The sequence below is a fragment of the Polyodon spathula genome, chromosome 6 (assembly GCF_017654505.1).
Source record: "Polyodon spathula isolate WHYD16114869_AA chromosome 6, ASM1765450v1, whole genome shotgun sequence".
In the NCBI taxonomy this organism is placed as follows: domain Eukaryota; kingdom Metazoa; phylum Chordata; class Actinopteri; order Acipenseriformes; family Polyodontidae; genus Polyodon; species Polyodon spathula.
This window is the reverse complement of record NC_054539.1, coordinates 69423708-69446068: the sequence shown is the minus strand read 5'-3', so window position 1 is coordinate 69446068 and position 22361 is coordinate 69423708. Positions and strand designations below refer to the sequence as shown.

Here is a 22361-nt window from a genome sequence, read left to right as displayed (position 1 = left end):
ACATTTAAATGAAGGCTTTAAAATGGTTACAGTAACAATCTACAGTCAGCCGCCAGGCTTGTTCAAGAGAAAACAAAACTATTTAAAATACTAACCCTCTTGTTTGTTCATTAGTATACTATAAATATGATTGCATTAGCATTACACTTTAATGCCAAGGAGTCTGCATTAAAGACTTAGATGCGTATTTGCCATGTTTACTAATTATTCTAGCAAAGACTCCTTATTTAAGAGCTCCTCAAGGCTGAGTATGCAGAACGCTTCACTATGCGCTTCAGAGAACAGTGCTGGACCTTATCTCTTAGGTACAGTGTTCTGGATCAAACTTAATATAACCTACAAAATCCTACTGTATTTATTGCATTCTAATAAGTGTAAACATATATTCTTCACGGTTCCCTTTTGTATGTCTCTACTTCCTTCCGGTTATGGGAAGTTAAAGGGCAACGTCTTGGTTTCAGAGTCTAGAAAACACAATCTCTACCTACAAGAGAATTTGGATCCCTTACATAACCTGTACAAGCAAACATGAACGATTTCAAAATGATTCTTACTTGTGCACGTGCTCCGCTCCTGCGAAGATCATGATACTGTATGTAATCCCACTTTGAAAAACAAAATGTAAGGCATACCTATGAAAAACAGAAGAGAAAAAAACAAAACAAAAGTTTAAATGTCATTTGTGGAATACAGAAATGCACTGCAAGCTCATTCACATGTTGCTAACCCATGCCTATAGGGATACAGTGGAGGTGTCTATACATCTGGAGAAATCTATAGGTATAAGGAGACACCTACCCATCAGTCTTAACGCATATGTCACATTTAACATTTTTACAAGAACCGTTTTGTGATGAAACTTGGTGAGGACATTCTTCAGTACGTTGGTGAGTTACTGACGCTGTATGTCATGTTAATGGACACTATAATGAAAGCTAGTTGTGTACAGCTGTAGCAGGGGGAATGTTACAAACACATTTGTTATATTAAGTTAACTCATAGGAAATACAGTTTTCTCTGCCTGTAGGAACAGCTCCCAAGATAACACTTCGGCAACCAGAACAACCTTGGGGTGAAACCGATTTTCCCCCATTGTAAATGCTCCGCCTAAAGGAACAGAAGCATCGCTTCAAATAACACCTTTTTGGCATCGATAGCGATTTGTTCACAATTGATACAGTACTGTTTTTTAGCCTGATAACTCATTATCATTGGACTTAAATTAAAATAATATAGTCAATCTTTTCAAAACTGGCTTGTCATTGCAAACTTATCTTGAGGAACACAGATTAGTTGATTCGACCTTTCAATTTATGATGCACTTGCCTATTGCTTTTCTCTTACTTATTCAGTTCATTTCATATGTAGATGCAGATGCATCATGACAAGTAATACATATTTAAGTATTTATTGATTCATATTGTGAATACTTCGGCTAAGAGAACACTTCACTTGCTTCCTGAGGGGCGTTCTCTTAACCGGAGATGACCAAAATACTATAATTTATTATAGTTTTATCAGCATTTGCTGTACTAATATACAATTAGTGCACCTTTATCAGACATTAAGTAATAATTAGAGGAGACCCTGTGTTGTTTAACATGGAAATAAATCTGAATGCAATATAAGATACACGTGTTTGCAGGTTTCTACACTGTTAGTTTTAAAAGGAGATTATCAGACGAGGTATAGTAACTGGTAAACGCGAGATTGCATTTCGTTGCACTGACGACGACCATCTGACTGCTGGAATAAACACAATCGCACATTGCTGGAGGAACAGATGCGCTCAAGAGAGAACACAGGTTAAGCATAAAGGAACAAAGGGCCACATCAAGATAACACCATCTTAGGCAGTGTGAGCCAGAACCAGTTTTCTTTACAACACGTAAATGAGACTCTCCACAGGGGGTTGCCCGGGCTGACTGAACCCCCAGAGTAGAAAGGAGGGTGGGGCTGAGGTCAGTGGCTACTTAATCAAGGTGCACTGAGCTCAGCTCACTTCTCTCTTTCATTAAGACTAGTTTTAGAGATTTATCGATCGAGAAAGTCCTGGAGGATCAAACCTGCAGTATGGCATTGTATTATTTTGTTCTGTTATGTTTTGTTTTGAACTTAAGTTTTGCACCGTGCAGTCTGTATATGAAAGTATGATCTGTACGGTTTTGTTTTGAGCATTCCTTTTGTTTCCGGAATTAAACCTGTATATATTTAATAAAGCAAACTTATATCTGAAGACAAGGACTGTGCATTTCTTTCATCAAGAAACAACTACTCGCAATTTAAAAAAATAAAATAAAAAAAAAACTACTTCACCCTGTGACTTATCCCTGTTGCCTCTTGAGTATTACAAATTGAGGAATTTTATTGTGATTGTTTTTAATTATTTTGGTATCAATGTCTGACCAAATGACACATAAAACTGAGGTCCTATTGCAAGTGATTCTGCAGCAGCAGTTCTTATGCATTGTTCACTCCCAAGCCTCTAAGACGCTTTGGATAAAAGTGTCTGCTAAATGACTAATTAATAAGAAGAAGAAATCATTGCTGCTTCAGTTAATTATTAGCAACACTGTTTCAATTATTCATACTGTCAAATTGTAATAATTACAACTTTAGGTCAAAAGAGGTTTGCCTTGTTGTACTGTAGGCCTGACCAGGCATAGTGTTTTTTTTTTTTTAATCTCCTTTTCTCCCCTTCCTGTTTCTCCATTCCAGCATGGTCAGGTTTGATTGTGGCATCAGCAAACCTCATTCTTGGATTTATATTCCTTTCCAAATGAAGGTGTGCAGGGTAACCACGTCACCACCTACTAATTATCTCTTTTTGAGTAAGCTCATGGAAACCAGCTTAAGTGAAAGGCTAGTGGTGCAGTGTTAACCCTAAACAGACAGCATGATCCACCTTCACCGGCAGTCTCAAAGACAGGAGTTGAAGAGGATGGAGCCTTTGTTCTGTCTTCAATAAGCCTGACACGAACATTCCCCCACGTGCCAATTTTGCTTCTAATGCCCGATTCGCACAGAGTTAAAACTGATCCTATAAAACCAACGCCTGCGTCACGGACACCCCTGATAAATGGATCATGCCATGTCAGTTTCTCTGAGATGTTTCACACCACTGCCTCTGCTGCTTTTCACAGGATTCCTGATACATTCACAACTCGGTTAATCTGTGATTATTTAATCCAATCCCCTCAGGGAAAGCATATTGAAAAATGAACTTGTGAACACAGAGGAGCTGAGGCTGCCTAAGTGTACTGAACAAGTGCAAGGTACTAATTAAGCAAAGATAATGGCAGTAATGAAGCGGCAGTTTGAAATGGACCAGTGTGCAGAATTAGAAATTAACATGATACTTCTGACACATTGTAGGTATCAGACAGACTACTCCACTGTAAAGAGATTATGAGTACCTAAGGCTGCCAATGGCTGCATGTGAGCCTGTTTAAATCTGCCAACTGAACTTGGGTTAAAAGTGGAGCTAACTGGCAATCTCAGAACTAAAGCCAGAAGCACTGGGCCCTGATTGGGCACTAAAGAATTAAAATGGGCCTGCAAGCCTGCTGTTGTTAGTCCTGTCACTAAGAGTATGAATAAATGGATGCAGTGCAAGGGTTTCTATTCTGAATCTGCTGAAGTGACAAAACCAAAAACAAAACAGAAAAAGGAAAGCAAGAGAGAGAGGAGAAAGAGGGGTGGAGAGGGAGGGAGGAGAGAGAGATGGAGGGAGGGAGGGAGGAAGAGACAGAGAGAGAGAGACAGGGAGGGGAGAGAGAGAGGGGGAGACAGAGAGAGACAGAGAGGGAGAGAGAATATTTCAGTTGGAGACATGCCATAGTTAGTGGCTTAGGAGAATGTCAGGGAAGATACAAATGCCTGAATAAGCCATTTACAGTAACAATTCCCACAGACTGCAAGTCACGTGAAATTATGAGCTTCGTAAGACAGAACCGAATTACTGCTCCAGCAGATATTCATGTATGCACCAGCGTGAGGAACCGCTACAGCGTGACTCTTCCAATCAAAGCCTCTCGTCTCAGCCAGACCTGCTCCCTTGCTTGAAGAGCAAGCTGTAAATACAGTATCACACCATTGAACATAAGTTACAGACAGAGAAGCATAGAAGGTGGAAACAAATCTTCCGATTCAAGTGGCTGCGCTTTGCACTGGGTTGCTGCACCTCAAGAGACTTACATTTGATTTATCAAAGTGAGCTTGGCAGTCTTGCATCACAATCGGATGCACAATTGTAATCATTAGCTTTGAAAAAAGCTTGGAAATTAATAGGTTAGGATCATGGTGCATTGGTCAAGTTTCGTGAGGCTTCAGCCACCAGTTTAAACCATCACACTAACAGACCTAGAGACTTGTTGCACAGCAGTTTAAGCAATTTCAGGCTTTACACTGAACTTAAATTACACCTAAGCCTATTGCCCACAGGATATGTCTAATTAATCCCTCATGTGACCAATTTAGATCATAGTACGCCTGAACATTGCTAGAACTGCTGTGCAATGGGAGTCTTATCTGTTACACTGCACTGGAATCAAATTCACCAAAAATTGTGGTAAAACTGATGGATTGTGGGGCCTCATGTGATGGACAGGGGAAGTTTGTGGAGGCCAATAGAGGTGCTGACACAGCAAAGAGATTCAAGTCAAATATGCACTTTCTGTTTGAGACTGGCAAATATCTAGTCAGTCGGGTGTCTCTTAACATTATATTAAGGGTCAATTTTGGCTCAGTGTTTTTTTTTTTCCCCTGAACATACTGAAATGCTTACAAGCAGTCTTTCCTTGGGTTTCTGGAAACAGTTTTACATTTATCTATTTATTTAGACAGTTTCAACAACAGGTTTCCTGCTAGCAGATGTTTTTGTAATACTACATACTGACAGCTGACAGTCAGGAGCATCCTCACAGATGAATGCACTGCGATTAGAGGGAGCTTGTTGAACAAGAACAGAAGGACACAGAAGTGGTGCCACAGAAAACAGCCACTAGCTTTGAATTGAAACCAGATCATGCAGTATTGGTAGCACAATGCTATAATGTATGAGCACACACATTGCTGTATGAGATAGGGGGTGTATATTGTGTTGATGAGAAACTTCAATATGAAATTGTATTACTGTTGCTATCCCAAATTACAGTGCTGTTGCATAGTCACGTGCTGTGATATTAGACCAATACTTTACATACTTTCAGTTTGTGATATTTACTGTATGTCATGGCTCAGTAGCATTTATGTTGAGGGAGTGATCAAGTCTTGTACAGTATATCTCAGCACATTTGTATTTCTATAAAGCTGCACACTTGCTGGTATAGTACATAAGCTTGCTCTTAAAGTGTTACAGAAGACCCTGCAAAGGCTACAAGAAAAGCATTACATTACCCTTGCTGTGTCCCATGTTGTCAGATTCGCAGCAGTACATTTTTAAATGCTTCGCCACCTCTTTTGAAATGTGTAATCTCACAGCGTGGGTTATTAAAGCAGCCGGGAAATATATTTCTCAACATTCACTCTGGAGCGTTCCAAGAGAAGAGTGTTTGTCGTGTGCACCCAGATAACGCTCCCTCCTGCAACAATGCTTGTTTTCTGCAACATTTCTGCAATGTTTAGAAGAAACGAAATCTCTCTCTCCTGGTAAGCATTCCCAAGTAAAAGACTGAAAAGCAGATCCCTACTGTATGTACCTATGATGTGTGAATACAAAATATCAAAACTATGAGGAATATATGTTAAAAGAAAATAATGTGATATGGACAAAAGAGTAAATAAAGCAAAGGTAGTCACATGTTTCTTGTTAACACTGCAGGGTTCTGTAACCCTTAAACTGGTGCTTTTAAATTCTAAAAGACACAATGCTAAGTGCCACTTAAAATCACTTTATGAATCACTATGCAAGACGATTTTGAAGGAATACTTTAAAATCAACATTTTTAAATATTATAATTCATACACTACCAGTTTAATACCCCATTACAAAACACACAATACAATATTGAACACTTGGAAGTATGAAATATGATGGAAAGGCAGATATTATTACAGAAAATACTATACTTACCACCCAAAGCAAAACAGTGCAAAATAAAAACCCAGAAGAGTTGCCACAAAATGTCTGACAAAGGTGCTGGTTTTGCTTGGATGGAGATAAAGTCGGAACCAAACTGCCGTGAGCAAGGCGAACAGCTGACAAACTACGAAGTTAACCTGTGAAGGAGACAAAAAACACCCTCCATTAGCAACAGGTTCTCATCAAGGTACATTCCCGTTCATTACGAGGAGTAGGCTCAACAAGCCTGCGTTGAGTTTCCTACACACAGTGCAGACAATATGGTGAAAGGCCTACTCATCAGCCATGGAAAGACTTCCCACAACATAGTTCACTGCACTGTAATTTCCTCCTATAAAAAAAGCCTGAAAATATGCAATAACAGGCTTTCAGAATAGATGTAATGGACACAACAATGCTGTAGTTTCATGTCAGTAATCAAAAAGGTAGGGCACAGCACTGATGAAAGCTACGATTCATCCCAACAGGCAGAGTCACTGTAGCAGTGATGATCCGACAGCCTCGCCACGGCCTAACAGAGAAGCTGTGTGAACAGTGCAGATTGGGCTCAATTCTCAATTCCGACAGGCAGGATTCAGGGAACACCGCTTCATTCGAGCAGTTTGTGATGTTCTCCTCTAGTGGCTTGAGAAACAGGAGAAAATACAAGCTACACAATGAGGAGTGACTATTTGTCAAGCTTTATTTTGGAGTAGTAACTGCAAACCATGAGGATAGCGGTGGCTCGCCTCACAATCCCAGCTAAAATAAATTTGGTAGTAAAATACGATTTCCTTGTAAAGTGCAATTAATTGTACAGGGGTCGTAGTTTACCGTTTTCATTCCTTCAAGGATGTGCCTGTGGGGGCAGGCAAAGAAAGCATAGGACTCCAGTTGACTATAAATAACAGCAAATAAGAAAAAAAGAAAGAGGGACCCCACAAAGGCAAGCAAAATAAATGCTTGTCATTTGTCTGTTTGTTTTTTTGTTTGTGGGAATTACATCTTGAGAAACTGATGTGGTTATGAAAAAAAGGAAGAAATGAAACATGCTAACAACAAAATCCAAGTTACAGGAATTAGCAGCTGGCTCTTTGAGTCTCTCTCTCTCTCTCTCTCTCTCTCTCTCTCTCTCTCTCTCTCTCTCTCTCTCTCTCTCTCTCTCTCTCTATATATATATATATCACAGAGATAGAGAGTTGGTTAATTAAATGTAACTATGCATTATAAGCTACAACTCAGACTAAATGGATGTTCAGCTTAGAAAAATGGAAGGGTCTTTAATTTCTCACTTCTATAGAGGGTGGTATAATTCACTTTACTTCAGAGTGGCGTGATGCCAAGGCAGGATGAAACATTTAATGTCTGGCTCTACATTTACTCACAACAGAAGATTAGAAGAGGGAGATAAAAACGTGCCACGATAACTAAATTCAAATTACATCAAACGTGTATCACCGCTAGCAGTTATTGTGACGTGTGTTACAAACTTTAACAGAGTTAGGAATTTTAAACGTTTAAACATTGAATAATATGCCAGATGTATAACTGCTCACATTACTCGTTTTCATCATCAAAACGCATATTTTTTTAATGTATTAATTTTTGTAAGTTATTATATACACAGCAGTCCGTCGCATATAAGACTGCTCCAGTGCCACAATAAGGGCGGATATTACAAAAAGGAAGGGGTTTGGCAATTGTCTCCAAGTAGTTTCTCTAATTGGTGCAACAGAAAGATTGACACTGGGGCGGGTTTTATTCTCGGTCGATCTGGCGCTTCATTGGTGCACTATGAACCGGACAAGAAAACGTGATATGTGCATAATTATGTCAAACAAAATTGCTATACCACAAAAAAACAAAACAAAACAAAAACAAAAAAAACAAAGCTGAATGCTTCCCCATTTGAAATGAAAACATTCTGAAATTGCTGTGGATGGATTACTGATGACAGTAAAAAGCAAAGATTCTGTTTGTGTCACCGATCACTGAACAGTAGAGTTAATATAATAATATACTGGAATCTGTGCATTGGTAGATTCTAACATTAAAATTGTGTTTTATTATTATTAGTTTAGTGTAGTTTAGTCCATTCACTTTGTGCCCACTGGACCAGCACAGGTATATCTCAACAGTGCAGATTCTATTGATTTTTTAGTATTACTATGCAGGACAGCCGCTATAAGATCGTTACCTTTAATAAAACTGTCCAGGGATGAATCTACCAATTAATGTACTGGTTAATCAACTAATACCCATAAATTAACTGATCAAAAAATTACATTTTTTTTTTTTTTTTTTTTTTTTACTTTGTAGTTAAGTCTTTGAGATGTTAAAACGTTATTTGCTTATTTAGGGTTTCTTTGCTTAGAGAATACTAACCATCGCTGTCAGTATCCAGCATAATGTAATAGCAAGAGTGTGTGTGTATGATGGTTTAAACATTTTTAAACGTCCATAAAAATGTACCAAAAGCACATCCCTAGTCTAACTATGGACCCAGAAGTGCTGCAATCTCCAGTGTCATGTTTTAGACTACAAGATTTAGACTACAAATTAAGCTACAGAGAACATTTCACTGAACCATTTACTTCACCACTCATTTTATACAAACACACACATTCTACAATATTAGGGTCTCTGGATATCTGCCACACTTGCACTTCATGCATGTTTTAACCTCAGATGTCCTCTGGATCAATGCACTTTGCTGGCTGAAAGCATGTCCCTAAACAGGGGAAGCAGCTGGCTGGTAAATAAAATGAAAGAAGGCATAGAAGGGGTAAAAACAGACCTACTGGCAACCTTTTTTGCCATTCCAATGGAATCCCAGTGATATAAACCAATAGATACTGCTAACCTACTGCAGACAGTTCAATACCATAAGCACGACACGGGTTCTGAAAACGATAGGGTTTCTTCAGGGTAATACGCTGGTATTATCGTGGTATCTGTATGGTATTTTTCTCAAAAGGAATCACCATAATGAAACCCATGCACAAAGTACTGTACTATTCAAACGCAATAAGAATTGGCTTCAGTGATCAACATCAGCTTCATGTTAGAATATTCTTAGTTTCTGCAAGTTTTATTATTCAATGCAGCAGTATAAGGTAGAACTCAGACTGAATGGAGTCCATAAGCAGAAAAAAAGCATCTTCTATAAGCAATCAAACTGACAAGGCTGGAGACTCGTTTCATAAGAGGGGCCACAGCACTCCTGAGTCTGATGCATTCATTATTCCTCATCCTGTATTTAAACAACTTCATGCTTAAATAAGCCTGTCTTGTCAGTCATGTCACTTGAGCCAAACATCCTAATTATCAAGGCCATTTGTTTCCTGCAAACATTTCTATTTTCACACACAGATTGGGCAGTGTTTGCCCTTGCGCTGTCAAGAATGACAGCAGTTCAACAATTAGAGCAGACTTTGAAGCTCTGAAAGTGACATGCTGCCCTGTCCAAATGTTTTTTTTTCCCCCCATTGGGGATCAAAGCCAGAGTCTGGATTGTAAGCAAGGGCAGAATTACAGATCAAAGCATATTTTAAAAAAGCACCCGCAGCAAAATGCATGTCAACAGATCAGACTCCATCTGTCGCTCGTACATTGTACTGATTGCAGGGTCACTCTGTGCTTTCTCATTCGTCTCGCACATAAACCAATCCACCAGCCTCACACACTCTTTACTCTGTTTTAATGGGAGCAATGCCAGTGTAAAGAATGTACACAGACACAACATTTCTAATGGACTAATAACAAGGGTGTTGGATTTTAATAGAAGGTAATGAGAACCACCGTCACAATGGGGAGAGATCTTTGCAATGCTGTGGAGGGAATTCAAAAGTAATTTATTTTTAAACAGATAAAAACAAATCTTGTAAACTAGTTTAAGCCCATTTTAATCAGATCAGATTTATTTGTTACATCCAAGCATGTGGCCTCAAGGACAACTTACAGGCCCGGTTGCATAAACTACTAATACCACCTGTGAAACAGGATTTAAGGTTTTTTTTTTTTTTTTTCTTTTAGAAAAATCAATGATATTTTAATAACAAATACAGACTTATTTATTACATGCTTACGAAAATGAAATGTATGAGACACAATAGCTATTCAGAAGTCATGCTTGCCAGCTGTCAAAATAATTACTGATGTAGGAGGAAAGAATATTATACTGCGCTGTACATACTAAATTATTTAAAGAACACAACACACACACACCTTAAAAAAATGTATTGCGTTACTATACTGCAGTGCATTATATGCAGGCTTGCTACTTTTTGATATTAAATCAGTAACGCTCGTTAAACGTCGAATCCCCAAAATACGTTATTTTTTTTAGATAATTTTTTTAATTTGTATAGCTCTGCTGTGACCAAACGCAATTTCAATTACAACTTTGCAAACCATGGTTTGGTTGCATGTTAAATACGATAGTGGCTTCGCTAAATGAGACATTTCTCAATGGCAATTTCTTTAAGCATAAAAGGTCGATTTCACTCATTCTCTGCTTCAATTAAAAAATAAATTGAAAACAAAAAACCCAGCAAATTCTTTCTAAAATAAACGTTGATATTAATTGTCAATTTGGCAAAAAAATAAATACTGAACAACAGCAAGCCTAATTATATGGAGGATTTTCAAGGATAGAAAATGTCTTTAAGCACAGCAGAGAGCTCTATCCTGGTATAGCAATCAAAGCATTGCTGTAAAGGTGCCATCTCTGCATCAGCTCTACTGAATTGGGTCCGTTTAAAATTCTAAAAACTTAAATCAAACCTGCTCAATTAACAAACCATGCAAAAAGACTCCAATAGAGCTCAGCAGAGGAAAATATTTGCCAGAATTCCTCTGTGAGCTGTGAGTGACTTGTGCTTCTTAGCACAAAGCTTCACTCTTTGTCTCACACACACTTTTAAGAGGTTACTCTACCAGCACTAAATCCTCATTAAACACAGTTCTGCAAGTTCTCCTGTGTTAAAGCCTCCATCACTGTTCAGCCCTGAAAAGAAAACACATTATTTTCTGCATACTTAGGTGTTAGCTGAAGTTTGGGAGGAAAAACCATCTAATTTGCAACAATAGTGGCAAGCCCTTTATAGCTTCATCACACAGGTCTTAACCCTTTCAACTTCCTGCATGAATTAAGCAGTGAATGTTTTACAGTGCAATGCTTCCTGCAATTGAGAGCTCACAACGTTTGATCTCCATTTGTTGTGAAGAGCACTCCAGTAACAGAACGAGGTGGCAGAGCGAGAAATTCTTCATTCTGAAACATGAGGATCTCTGCAATGCTGAGCGCCAGAACTGGGGTGGTGTTAAAACAACAGTGATTACATAGAAATAATTATTACAGTAAGACATGGAGCCCAGCACTACAGGTGTGTTCTCACACACTTTGAGAAGGCTCCAGCTTTGGCGAAGCAGTAGGCAAAGCCACGTTAATTGATGCAAACATGGTTTCCATCAGAGTCTTCCTGCAGAACCATTCCTGAAGGATGTCACTCCATGTTGCAATGACCGAGCCTTTCTGCACCTGCCCCGTGCTGCTTGCTGTCCCACTTAGACCACAAAAAATGATGTGCGTTCCAATCTGGATGACTGTTATTAACAGATTACAGCTATTTCAGTTTCCTACTAAAGGTTTCACATAGTAAAAGCATAGCAAAGTGTAATAAAGCATAGTAAAGTCAACAAAGGAAAGGTATAGCATATTTAAAAACCTGTGGTAAACGCATAATAAAACTACAGGAAACGCAGGGGAAAAGTGCAGCGTTACCATGGTCAACTTTTATAATGTTTATTTCATCCTGTAGGTCTGTAAAGGCTTTTGAATATTTTTTATGCTGAATAAAATGAAGATGTGTCTAGGAAATGCTGTTTGCAGTCTGCTCTGTGGGGAATACGGCTTCCGAAAACGAGACAGAAAAGGTAAATTAGCTTTGACATGTGCTGTTCTGTGGTTTCATTTGATGCTTATCAGAATCAATATTCATATGAAAAGATGAAATAAGGAAACCAGACACCAAGTGCTGATGCGATGAATTTGGTCCATCCTACTTCTCCTCCTCAGCTTTCAATAGCTCATCTAACCTCTTCTGTATTGCTTTGTTTAAGTTGGAATGGATCTCGGGGTCTGAAAAAAAATGTATTCCCTACTGGCCAACACTTTGATTTTTAAAACAACCATGTGATCTGTAGGCTCCGTCAGCACAACAGTGAGCAAGATCCACCATAAAACTGATTGTATGGGGGGTGGGGGGGTGGGGGATGTCTGTCTTTTATAAGCAAACATTTCCAAAAGGCTTATCTAAAGCTTGTAGGCCTCAACAAATGTGTTTAAGAATGCATAGAACAGTGCCCCAGTGGCAGATGAGGTCTCAGTATGTTTTGACTTGGCCAGGTTATCAGGTGAGACATATACTGCAGTAGTGGAAGTGGGACTTTATTAACTGTTAAGATTTGCCTTGCCACGCGCTTCAGGACTGATGTATCCATTATTAAATAAGGAGGAGTAGCAAAATTTCTTTCTACATGGCTATACTGGAGACTGCAACCAAGAAGTGCAGTGAGCAAATTATTTCCATATAACCCAACCACATACACAACAACAATTAAATAAATACTTGGCCTGACAATTCCTCAGCTGGTAACCGCCTCTCTAAAAAGGGGAACCTCACTCCTCCTCCAGACATGAAACAACCTCTCCTAGGCAGTTGTATCTAACAAATACTCACTACAATTGCAGGCTGACACAGGCACAAAAATATTACCACTATACAATTATTTTTTGTTGTTGTTGTGTTGGAGGAACTCTGAATCTAAATCAGAAACAGCAAAGAACAGTAATGAAAATCAAACCGTTATTTATTTAATTGAGGCTTCCCTCAGTGAACCCCCGACAGACAGACTTTATTGCTTCAGTGCTTGCTTTAACAACCAGCATTCGCGGGGACGGAATCGGTTTTGTCCGTGATCCTTTTTCAATCAACGCCGATGGCGATTTCTCATCCCATGCTAAGCTAGTGCTTCCAGCAAATCGACGAAGCAGCTCTGACAAGAACTAGTAGATTTGCAGGCATTGCCGTTACTTAATTAATTAAAGCAAATCTGGAATCATTCTGGCCCGCCTATATGTGACCAGAGAACTACACGACTCTGAAGAAGTTGGCTCTGTTTGTGCTCTCCATGTTTGTATCTACTTACACATACAAAGCGGCTTATTCCACAATTAATGTAATAAAACAGATGCACGAAACAGGCTGACACAAGAATCTTTGGAGGACTGCCAACATATCGCTGTCACATCTATTAAACTTGTTCTAAAGCTAATCGCAGTATGAAAGTGGCATTTTTCTCATTAAAATTTGTCATAACGCAATGAAGCATTTAAAATAACAAGGTATGCTACTTTTGAATTTTGTTTTATATTATTCTGCATCTCTGTCAATCATATGAAGATTCCAGTACCAGTGAGGCACAGATGTATCATCACAATCAGCAAGTACAGATAAACCCACTTTATATTATGATTGCCATGCAGGCATAATCAGTGATAAGCAGGTCATGATATCAACCAGCTTGCACATTTGCCTATGAGAGCTCATTACGAGTGCGAGGTAAAAAAGAAAGAAAACTAACTGTGAATTAAAAGAGCAGTGTTTTAATACTGTACATTTAGTCATTCTTTACATTTAAACAAATACATACAGTTTACTGCAGGACAAATACGTTTTGAATCATTAACTGGAATGAAACAGTTTGTGTCTGAAAAAAGGCATTAATTGTCAACTCATGAGAGCTATCAGTTTGGCGTTGCACTTGGTGTTTTTTTGTGTGCATTTGTATAAGATTGACTATGTTAAAAGAAGAAACATTTGTTGAGGTTGGTGTTTTGCAATTGGAACTCAACTGTATCCCGTTAAGACCGCCCACGCAGCATTTGACAGGCTGCACAAAATGTCATTTTATCAGCCGAGATGATTATTGTTTGTTAGTTGTGTTGAAAAATAATTATATCCTGTGGTTACTTAGTTAACCTGCCACACACCATTTCACAGGCTGCACAAAACGTGACAAAAGCGGGTTGGTGTTGGTGATATTAAGAGAGGTAATTTTTCTAAAGAACCTATGGTGCATGGTAAGCGGTTTTTGAAAAATCATGATTATAAAACAGGTATTACATTAAGTGATGTGATATAAAACTGGGGCTCTGTATAACTCTGACTTTTGTGTTTTCCTTCATTTTTCTATTGCAAGTAAGAAATGTATCAAAACACTGAACACATATTCAACCAGCCGCTATTGCTGTTAATAAAATGCAGCCGCAATAATAAACAGAAAACCGTCAAAGTTTGAGTATTGTGATCAAATGAAATCTAATTTATAAAGCATCTTTCATGGCAAATCATCCCAAGGCGCTTTTAACAAAAAGAAAAGAACATTCGTACAATACAAACAATAAAAACAGCAAGAGATAACAACATTTTAAAATTAAAGCAAAGAAAAGCAACAGACGAGGAACTCAAACAGAATAAATAGGAATAAAACTACATAAAAAAATATATAAAAGCCTTATTATAAAAGCATGTTTTTAACAACTTTTTAAAAGTTGCCAATGTAGGTGCGTCTCTCACTGTGCATGATAGAGCATTCCAGAGTTCAGGTGCCCTGTGACTGAATGCTCAACCACCTGCCCTTTGCTTTAAAATCCTTGGGGCAGATAGCAACCCTGCATCTTGGGATCGGAGTGGCCGGCCAGGGGCATACAGGACTAAAAACCTGCAGACAAACTGTTCAGGGCTTTACAGGCAATAAGAAGGACCTTAAAATTACCAGAGCATTTATACTTCCAAAAAACGCAGAAACACTGTGCTTCACTGATAGGACAAGTTGAAAACAGCAAAAATCAGCAGCACAAAGTGCTCTCCATAGGCACAATCACTAGATGCCTACATTACTATATATCAGGGTGGAAATCCACGCAATCGAAACCACGCATGCACACAGGTGGAAAATGTGGACGTGATAGATTCTGTGTTTTGTTTTTTCTTTCATTAGTGGTTATTTTTGAACTGCTAAACAAAGACTAAATAAGTATACATTGTGGTTTAGAGAATATAATACTGTTAAACTTTCAAGATCATTATTTTCTCTAACTTTCATTTTTATAGTTGAAACCCCCTGCTCTAAAGTACAGACCTACAGTACAGTGCAGTACAGAATGTGAAAGCTAGGAAACATGATCTACAAGACTGAGACCAGGAGGGTCACTCATTTATACTTCTGTGTTATTATCTGACCTGGGATCAGTCACAAAACAACAGAGCTTCTTTAAAAGAGGCAGAATCATCACACCTGCCCCATTTGTACACAAAAGGATCTTTATTCAATTTTAATTGCTAATAAAAATGCATGCAATAAGTGGAATCACCAAAATAAAACAGAATAAAATGACTACATATTATTTTACAACTACATAAACTTCAATAACAATGCACTGCCACTGGGTCTGTACTAAAAGACAGATCCTACAATGGTATAAGCAGTGGTACAATTTTCAGAATTATACATTCTAATAGTACTATCACTCTGTGAACCAGTACACACTGGTGCCCCATTGCACTAACATGGTCCCATATCATACTGGTGTCTTACAATATCAGGACCAGTGTGCAACATCGTGTTCTAAATCCATTGCTGGTGACGCAGTGCCCTGCACATCAGGAAACAGCTCAAAGAGCATTCTGCTAAGAAATTCAGATGCCAAGCAGAACAGGCATGTCCTTGACAAGCACTTCAATTTGATCTGGCATGATGTTGCTGGATTTCTACGGAACAAAGCTGTGGTCTATTTTGGAAGTTGAGCTGAACAACAATTTAAACTGATGGGGCCAGTCAGGATATATAAAGTCGACATTTCTAAATATAGGGGTTAAACCTTGTGTAGTTTGCGCATACCTCTCCTTGAGGCACAGAGCTCTTCATTACAATTACCTCCATATTTCAACCAACACTCGAACTCATGTATTTTCTCACAGACCTTTATAAAAACAGGTCAGTGCAGAATATAATCCGGGGAAGACGGAGCCAGAAACTACATTCCAAGTTCTGTTTCCATGGTTGCAGATGATGCCTTGGCATGAAACTAATTTAGGTGACGACGATTACTGGCGTTCTCTACCCAATGGCGATCAGCTCAATGCTATGTACATGTACTGGATTAAGCTGTCATGAACAAATATTTATTCATATTTTCCCATTACACCCAGTGACATCTCATGTATTAGTGTGAAGACGCCCGTTTTTTATCAGATTTATTTGCAACACCGATACAAAATTCCGTGTCTAATTCTTTGTTAGTGGGGCTATTAAAAGATTCACATCAACAGCGCTCAGAACAGAAACTGTTGATTCCTAGGAGCATCTGTTCAGTATCTGACACTCTGAGCAATCAATAAATAAAACAGAATCAACACGTTATCCCGTGGCTCTGCCTTTGACTCATCACCAGCATTCATCTTCCATTTAGATAATGTTATTTTCTAGGGAAACGTGTCGTAGGTAGAAAATAAACTGAAGCATGACCAACTGAAAATGTACACTAGCCATTGCCCACAGGGGGGGAAATCAGGTGTAACCCAACCTACCACAGGGTACTATCTTTGTGCCTTCAAGGAGCCTGGGTCTGATTTAATCAGTATTGCATAAAGAAATACTTGCTCCCAAACTTTTATTAAGGTGAGTGTCATTTCACTCCTCATTCAATCATTGCAAAATGTTAGGTTATTATCATAACCCTGGTTCCCTGAAATAGAAATGTAACCATTACCAAATAGGTATTTACCTCCTAAAGACCCAAAACCTGAATCAGATATAACAAAGCTGCCCAGCCGAGCCTGTGACGCAGTCATACCGCCCCCCTAGGGTATAAAGGACTGCGCTCACAGATCTCGGCATCATTTTTCCTTCAAGCCTGTTGCATTCATGGACACAGCAACCTTGAAGGTTAGTTGTTACATTTCTATTTCAGGGAACCAGGGTTATGATAATAACCTAACGTTCCCTTTCAAGTACGAAATGTAACCATTACTGAATGGGTCAGTATACCCATGCCATCGCAAGGGCAGGATTGCCTCACGACCGGAATGCTCCATTGCTAAGCCGAGGCTGCCTTGTGAGTTACCATTCGGAACCCCAGTAACAAGTAGCTAGGGCTACAAAATTAAGGAAGAAACTCCCCTCAATGTCTGATGTAAGGGCTGACTGAGAAGCCGTCCTTAACACTCTATTCCAAAGCCAGGGTTTTGAGGATCCACAACATTAAGTCCATAGAGACTAGTAAACGTATGGGAAGTAGTCCACACCGCTGCATTGCAAATGTTCTTGACAGATGCACCCTGGAATAAAGCCCACGAAGTTGCCGTACCCCTGGTGGAATGGGTAGTGAGATTTTCTGGAGGGAGAAAGTTTGCTTGCTCATAGGCAGTCATGACTTTCTGCTATCCATTTGGACAAGACTTGACTTTGCCCCAAAGCAGATAAATTGTGCACAAATGGAGGCTTCATGAGGGCATCAAGCACAACGTTAAGCCTCCAGCGAGGAACAATAGGAACCCTTCCTCCCACTGAAGGGGGTCTATCATGCGAACAGCCTGTTTTTGCAGCAGAGCTGCTACTTCCTGAGGCACCATTGTGGCATCCTGTGGTCCGTGACTGATGTCACATTCACGCCCCGAAAGGGAGGGGGACCGTGCTTGAACTGCAGTGAGTAGCCAGTCTGAACGGTAGTCCATGGTGCACTCCAGATGGCCGCTGGTTTGTGCAATGGGAGTTGTCGCTTGGGAAGCAAGTGGACCAGCTCCTTCTTAGATTCCCGCAAGCGGTGAGGGCGCTGAAGCATCTCGTCTACCAAGAGCCCAAAAGATATGTCCTGGTGTAATAGGGGCATCCAACAGCAGTGCTTTCTCCCAGTCAGGCACGCGTGCCTGGGAAATCTAAAGCAGCCAGCGTGCGACTACCAGCGCAGCCAGGTTTCTACCTACCACCCTTCTAGATCTGCTAAACTGCAACGTATGTACAGTCTATGTACTCTGCCGGCAGAGTAAAGTCACCCATGCTGTATTGAAAAGATTAGACACAATCGTACAACAGCAGGTCAAGCTGGCATGCTTCACTTTCATAATGTTATCAATAAAAATGCACTTTCTAATAAAACAGCGTCCTTGGCAGATGAAGAGCAGTTTACATGCCAAGGAAACAGTGAGGTAAGCATTTTTAAAAGCGACCAAAGAAAGGAATTAAAGGGCTGACCACCTTTAACAAGTTTTGTGATTAGTTCTGTCCTCCCTGTTTCCAAATGATATTGCTTCACAGTTTGTGAATAAAATATATCAAACACTCCTGCATTTTTTGCTACATGTTCGGTCAACTTTTATCACTTTTATTTGATCACACACACACCTCATCTCACACATACTCACAAGGGGTTTCAGAGTAACAATGCCTTTTGATGATGAGACTCATGTGTAATGTTGACTTGCTCAAAAGGATGGTGGTATGTGTGAAACAAAGTCTAAAACGAGCTAGAGGTGTAAAGCTAAGGAAAGGCTACATTTGCACAAAAGCACAGTGGGGAAACAGGATACTGTGCAATAAGTGACATCATGTCCTGTCATTAATCTCTGTGCTAGCTGAGCTGTGCTGAGTTGCAGCCACAGATAAACCAACACAAATATTGTAGTGTTAAAGTAAACCTTTTGTCCATCAGCAAAGTTTGTTTACTCTGAAGGAAACTGAAGTATGAGAGGGAATGCATAACTGCTTTCCTGCTGAGGGGGACTGAACTGTGATAACACAACAGCAGATCAAGTAGGAACTCGAAAGTGAACCGCAATAAACTCCTTGCTATGCACCAATAAAAAGACCCGAACTTCTGCCTGAAAGGCTGGCCAAACAGTGGCAGAAAAAAACCTCAGCAAAAAAAAGTCACATGACAAAAAAACCAAGCAAACAAATATAAGCATTGTAGTTTCATTGTAGCGCCAGCGAAATAATCATATCCAATTCAAACAACAAAGGAATGCTTTGACCCGTCTTCCTAATTCATTGTTAACTGAATGTTCACACCAATGTCATCATCACTCCCGCTCTCAAAGCAAAACAGAAAATACAACGGGCGAGCCGACCCTACATTTAACACCAGAGCAAAAGAAACAAATCTGCATGTGTGCATCTGAAAATAAGAAAGCAAGACATTGCAAGTGTTTTCTCGCCTAAGTGAGGCACATACTGATAACACTATGTAACACAATTTTTGTTCCTTGGTAGTAAGTGTTATTTCCTAATTGCTTATGCCTCAAAAGTATAGAAAATGGCTATTATTCCCCACAAACTTTGCTTTTGTGACCAGGACAGGTAAATTTCAAAATATCACTATTTCCAATGGGAAAATGGGCAAATGTGTGTCTTTTCGTTCACATAAAGTCAGAAAAAAACAACATATGAATCCAAATTAACATGTATTTATACTAAAGTAATACAAAAATGACTACAAAAGATTTAGAAGTGAGCAGTTTTTTGAGATTTACGATTATACTGTAAATTTACTGTAAATGACTTTTGTAGTCATTTTTGTATTACATTCATGCTGGCTTGCAGGGCAATTGAAATATGAGGCAGCAACCTGCAGCTCTTAATTCCTCACTTCTGCAATGGTTTGCACCTTGTCAGAGGGGGTGCAAAGTTTTTGGAGGGTCAGCAATTGCCCAAGTGCAAGGCTAAATCCTTACATCTCATTATAATTTTTGCGTCCGCTTAGTATTCTAGATCACCGCCCAATTCCATGCTCTTTTCTTCATTTGAAAACATTTTAAAATCATTTAAAAATCGATTAGTGATGGCAGTGCTAATTTGACAGTAGGTGCAGAACACCAGAAGAAAAACATTCTCTACATATGCCACATTTTTAGTGACTGCTGTAGTCCCACTATACACAAGCTAAACACGTTTTTTGGCCACAGTATGGGTGTTTTGCAGCCGCAAATCACTTTGCACGTATCCTTACATCGGCCCCTTAATCTTAATTATACAAACAAGGGCCGCTAGGTGGCGCAATGTGTTTTCATGCTTATAACCTTTGGAGGCTCAAATCAGGCTTGGGGCACATAAGTCAGCATCACAAAACCATCATGCAATACAGGACTGGCTGGCAGTGGCTGATCAGACTGCAGGTGTGCGCTCATTGCTGGGAAGGTAGGCTCTCTTCCCAAAATACACAAAAAAAAAAAAAGAAAATTCCCAAACAGAACAAATACTTCCTTTTCGTCAGCATCCATTTGGGTCATTTTATATATGTTATTTTGGTGATACTGTACTACCACCCTTAATGGTAATAAGACACTCCAGTGCTTACAGCTAATGGAGCAGAATTCCAGCGGCGCTTGCATTGTAAAAAAGCATGTATGCCTAAAAACCTCAATTATTTCTCCCTTATTTTTACAAATGCACATATTATAAATCGTATTACAATATCAAAAAGCTAAGATGACAGACATGAGAGGGGTATATTTTCAAGAAAAGTAGTTCCACTGAATTATTGGCTGAGACAGACTAATTTGGGCTGCCAGACTACTCTAAAAAATGCCCCAGCAATGACCCAGGTAATCTGAGAGAACTGATCTCAGCATTTAAACTGTGTGGTAATGTCAATTAGAGAATGAAAGCAGTTTAACCCTTACAAAAACCAAATTAAAACAAATCTGGCTGATGGTTTTAAATTATTTTTTAAATATGCTGCAAAAACAATTTCACAATATCACCCGTTTTACGAACTGAATTTATAGAGTGCACACTGTATATATTGCCCTAAGCACTATCACTCATCCTATACAATTAAATTTATTACACGCTGTCTAATAACCTCTATTCTTTTTTTATTCTGCTTTCACAGCCCTCTATACTATAATGCTTCTCTTTTTTTATACAGCTTTCACTATGTAAAAAAAAAAAAAAAAAAAGCATTAGACTTTTCCCAGATTTGACTTAAATCTTGTATTTTTTCTCCATATTTATAAATGTTGTGAATATTTATTTATTTATTTTTTTAAAGTGTACATTTCAGACATCATTTATAAATCTTAAAATAGTTTGAAACATTTAAATACCAAATCAATCCTAAGTATTTGTGGGTCCATAACTTAAACATATTGGATTCTTTCACAACAGATTAGCGGTACTAGACTCCACACTTGGTCACAAGCTGATCACAGTCAAGGTTAGAGTTCCATAATGACATAATTATTGAAAGTCATAAGGACATCCTATCAGTGAACCATATTAGCAATATTAACTTTTTTGCTGACAATATAATATCGTAACTTCCTTTACAGAGATTACCAAAGGTTACAAAACTGGTTCAACAGTGTGATCATGAATTTTATGAAAAACATGAAACATGAAATAGGAAAGAACACCTGTAGATTGGACGTCAGTGTTCTGGGTGCTCAGAGTAATCAAAGTCAATTAAACAACACAGCTGGCATATTAAAACTGAATAAGAGACATAGCACAGATAGAATGGCCAAAGGTTTGTATCGCCTAGAATTTTAGGATTGAGACACACTTTTAAAATGTATGTATTTATTTGTTTTTTGTTTTTTTTAAAGTGAACATAATTTAAATATCTTATTTAACATCATGTAAATCAAATAAATTGCAAAATGATATCGTAAAACCTTACCAGAAGCCATAAAAAGTACTAGAGTATTTCAAGCTAGATTATTAGGTAAACTACACAGTGGTATGTAATTCAAATGTTAATGTAAAATTATTCACTTTATGAAGCAAAATTAGATAATTCTATAATGCAACGCAAAACATTTGGCCATATGTGTGTGTGTATATATATATATATATATATATATATATATATATATATATATATATATATATATATATATATATATATATATACACACACACATACATATGCTATTGCACACAGCAGAACCTACCTCGAAACAAACAGTTTGTTTGCTCATCGTAATCCCCAATATTTCACACTTGTACTGTATACCTGCCAATGCACAACACCACTGTTAATTTTGATTGTTGTTGGTTTATAGATTTTTATTTATTTTTTTGTAATTTCCTATATGCCTTTCCTTGCATTTTAATTACTATACCAGCTATACAAGCTACCCCAAAGCTTATGTAATTTCAGTTGCTAGCCATCCAGATAACAAGATGCAGTTCACCCATGAAACTGGAAATAGTTGTATTGGGTAAAAGGTTT

General features: G+C 38.5%; 1 protein-coding gene across 3 annotated transcripts in view; it reads right to left on the bottom strand.

The window, feature by feature from the left end:
- Positions 1 to 22361, bottom strand: part of mboat2b (membrane bound O-acyltransferase domain containing 2b) — an 89881-nt gene that overhangs the window by 41614 nt on the left and 25906 nt on the right. For 2 of the 3 annotated variants that reach the window (XM_041253585.1, XM_041253584.1), the window contains exons 2-3: positions 6074 to 6219; positions 555 to 632 (exon numbers count right to left, since the gene is read on the bottom strand). In XM_041253585.1, coding sequence (XP_041109519.1) covers positions 555 to 632; positions 6074 to 6219 — 224 coding nt within the window. The remainder of the gene's footprint in view (positions 1 to 554; positions 633 to 6073; positions 6220 to 22361) is intronic. The other variant, XM_041253586.1, reaches the window with a different exon arrangement.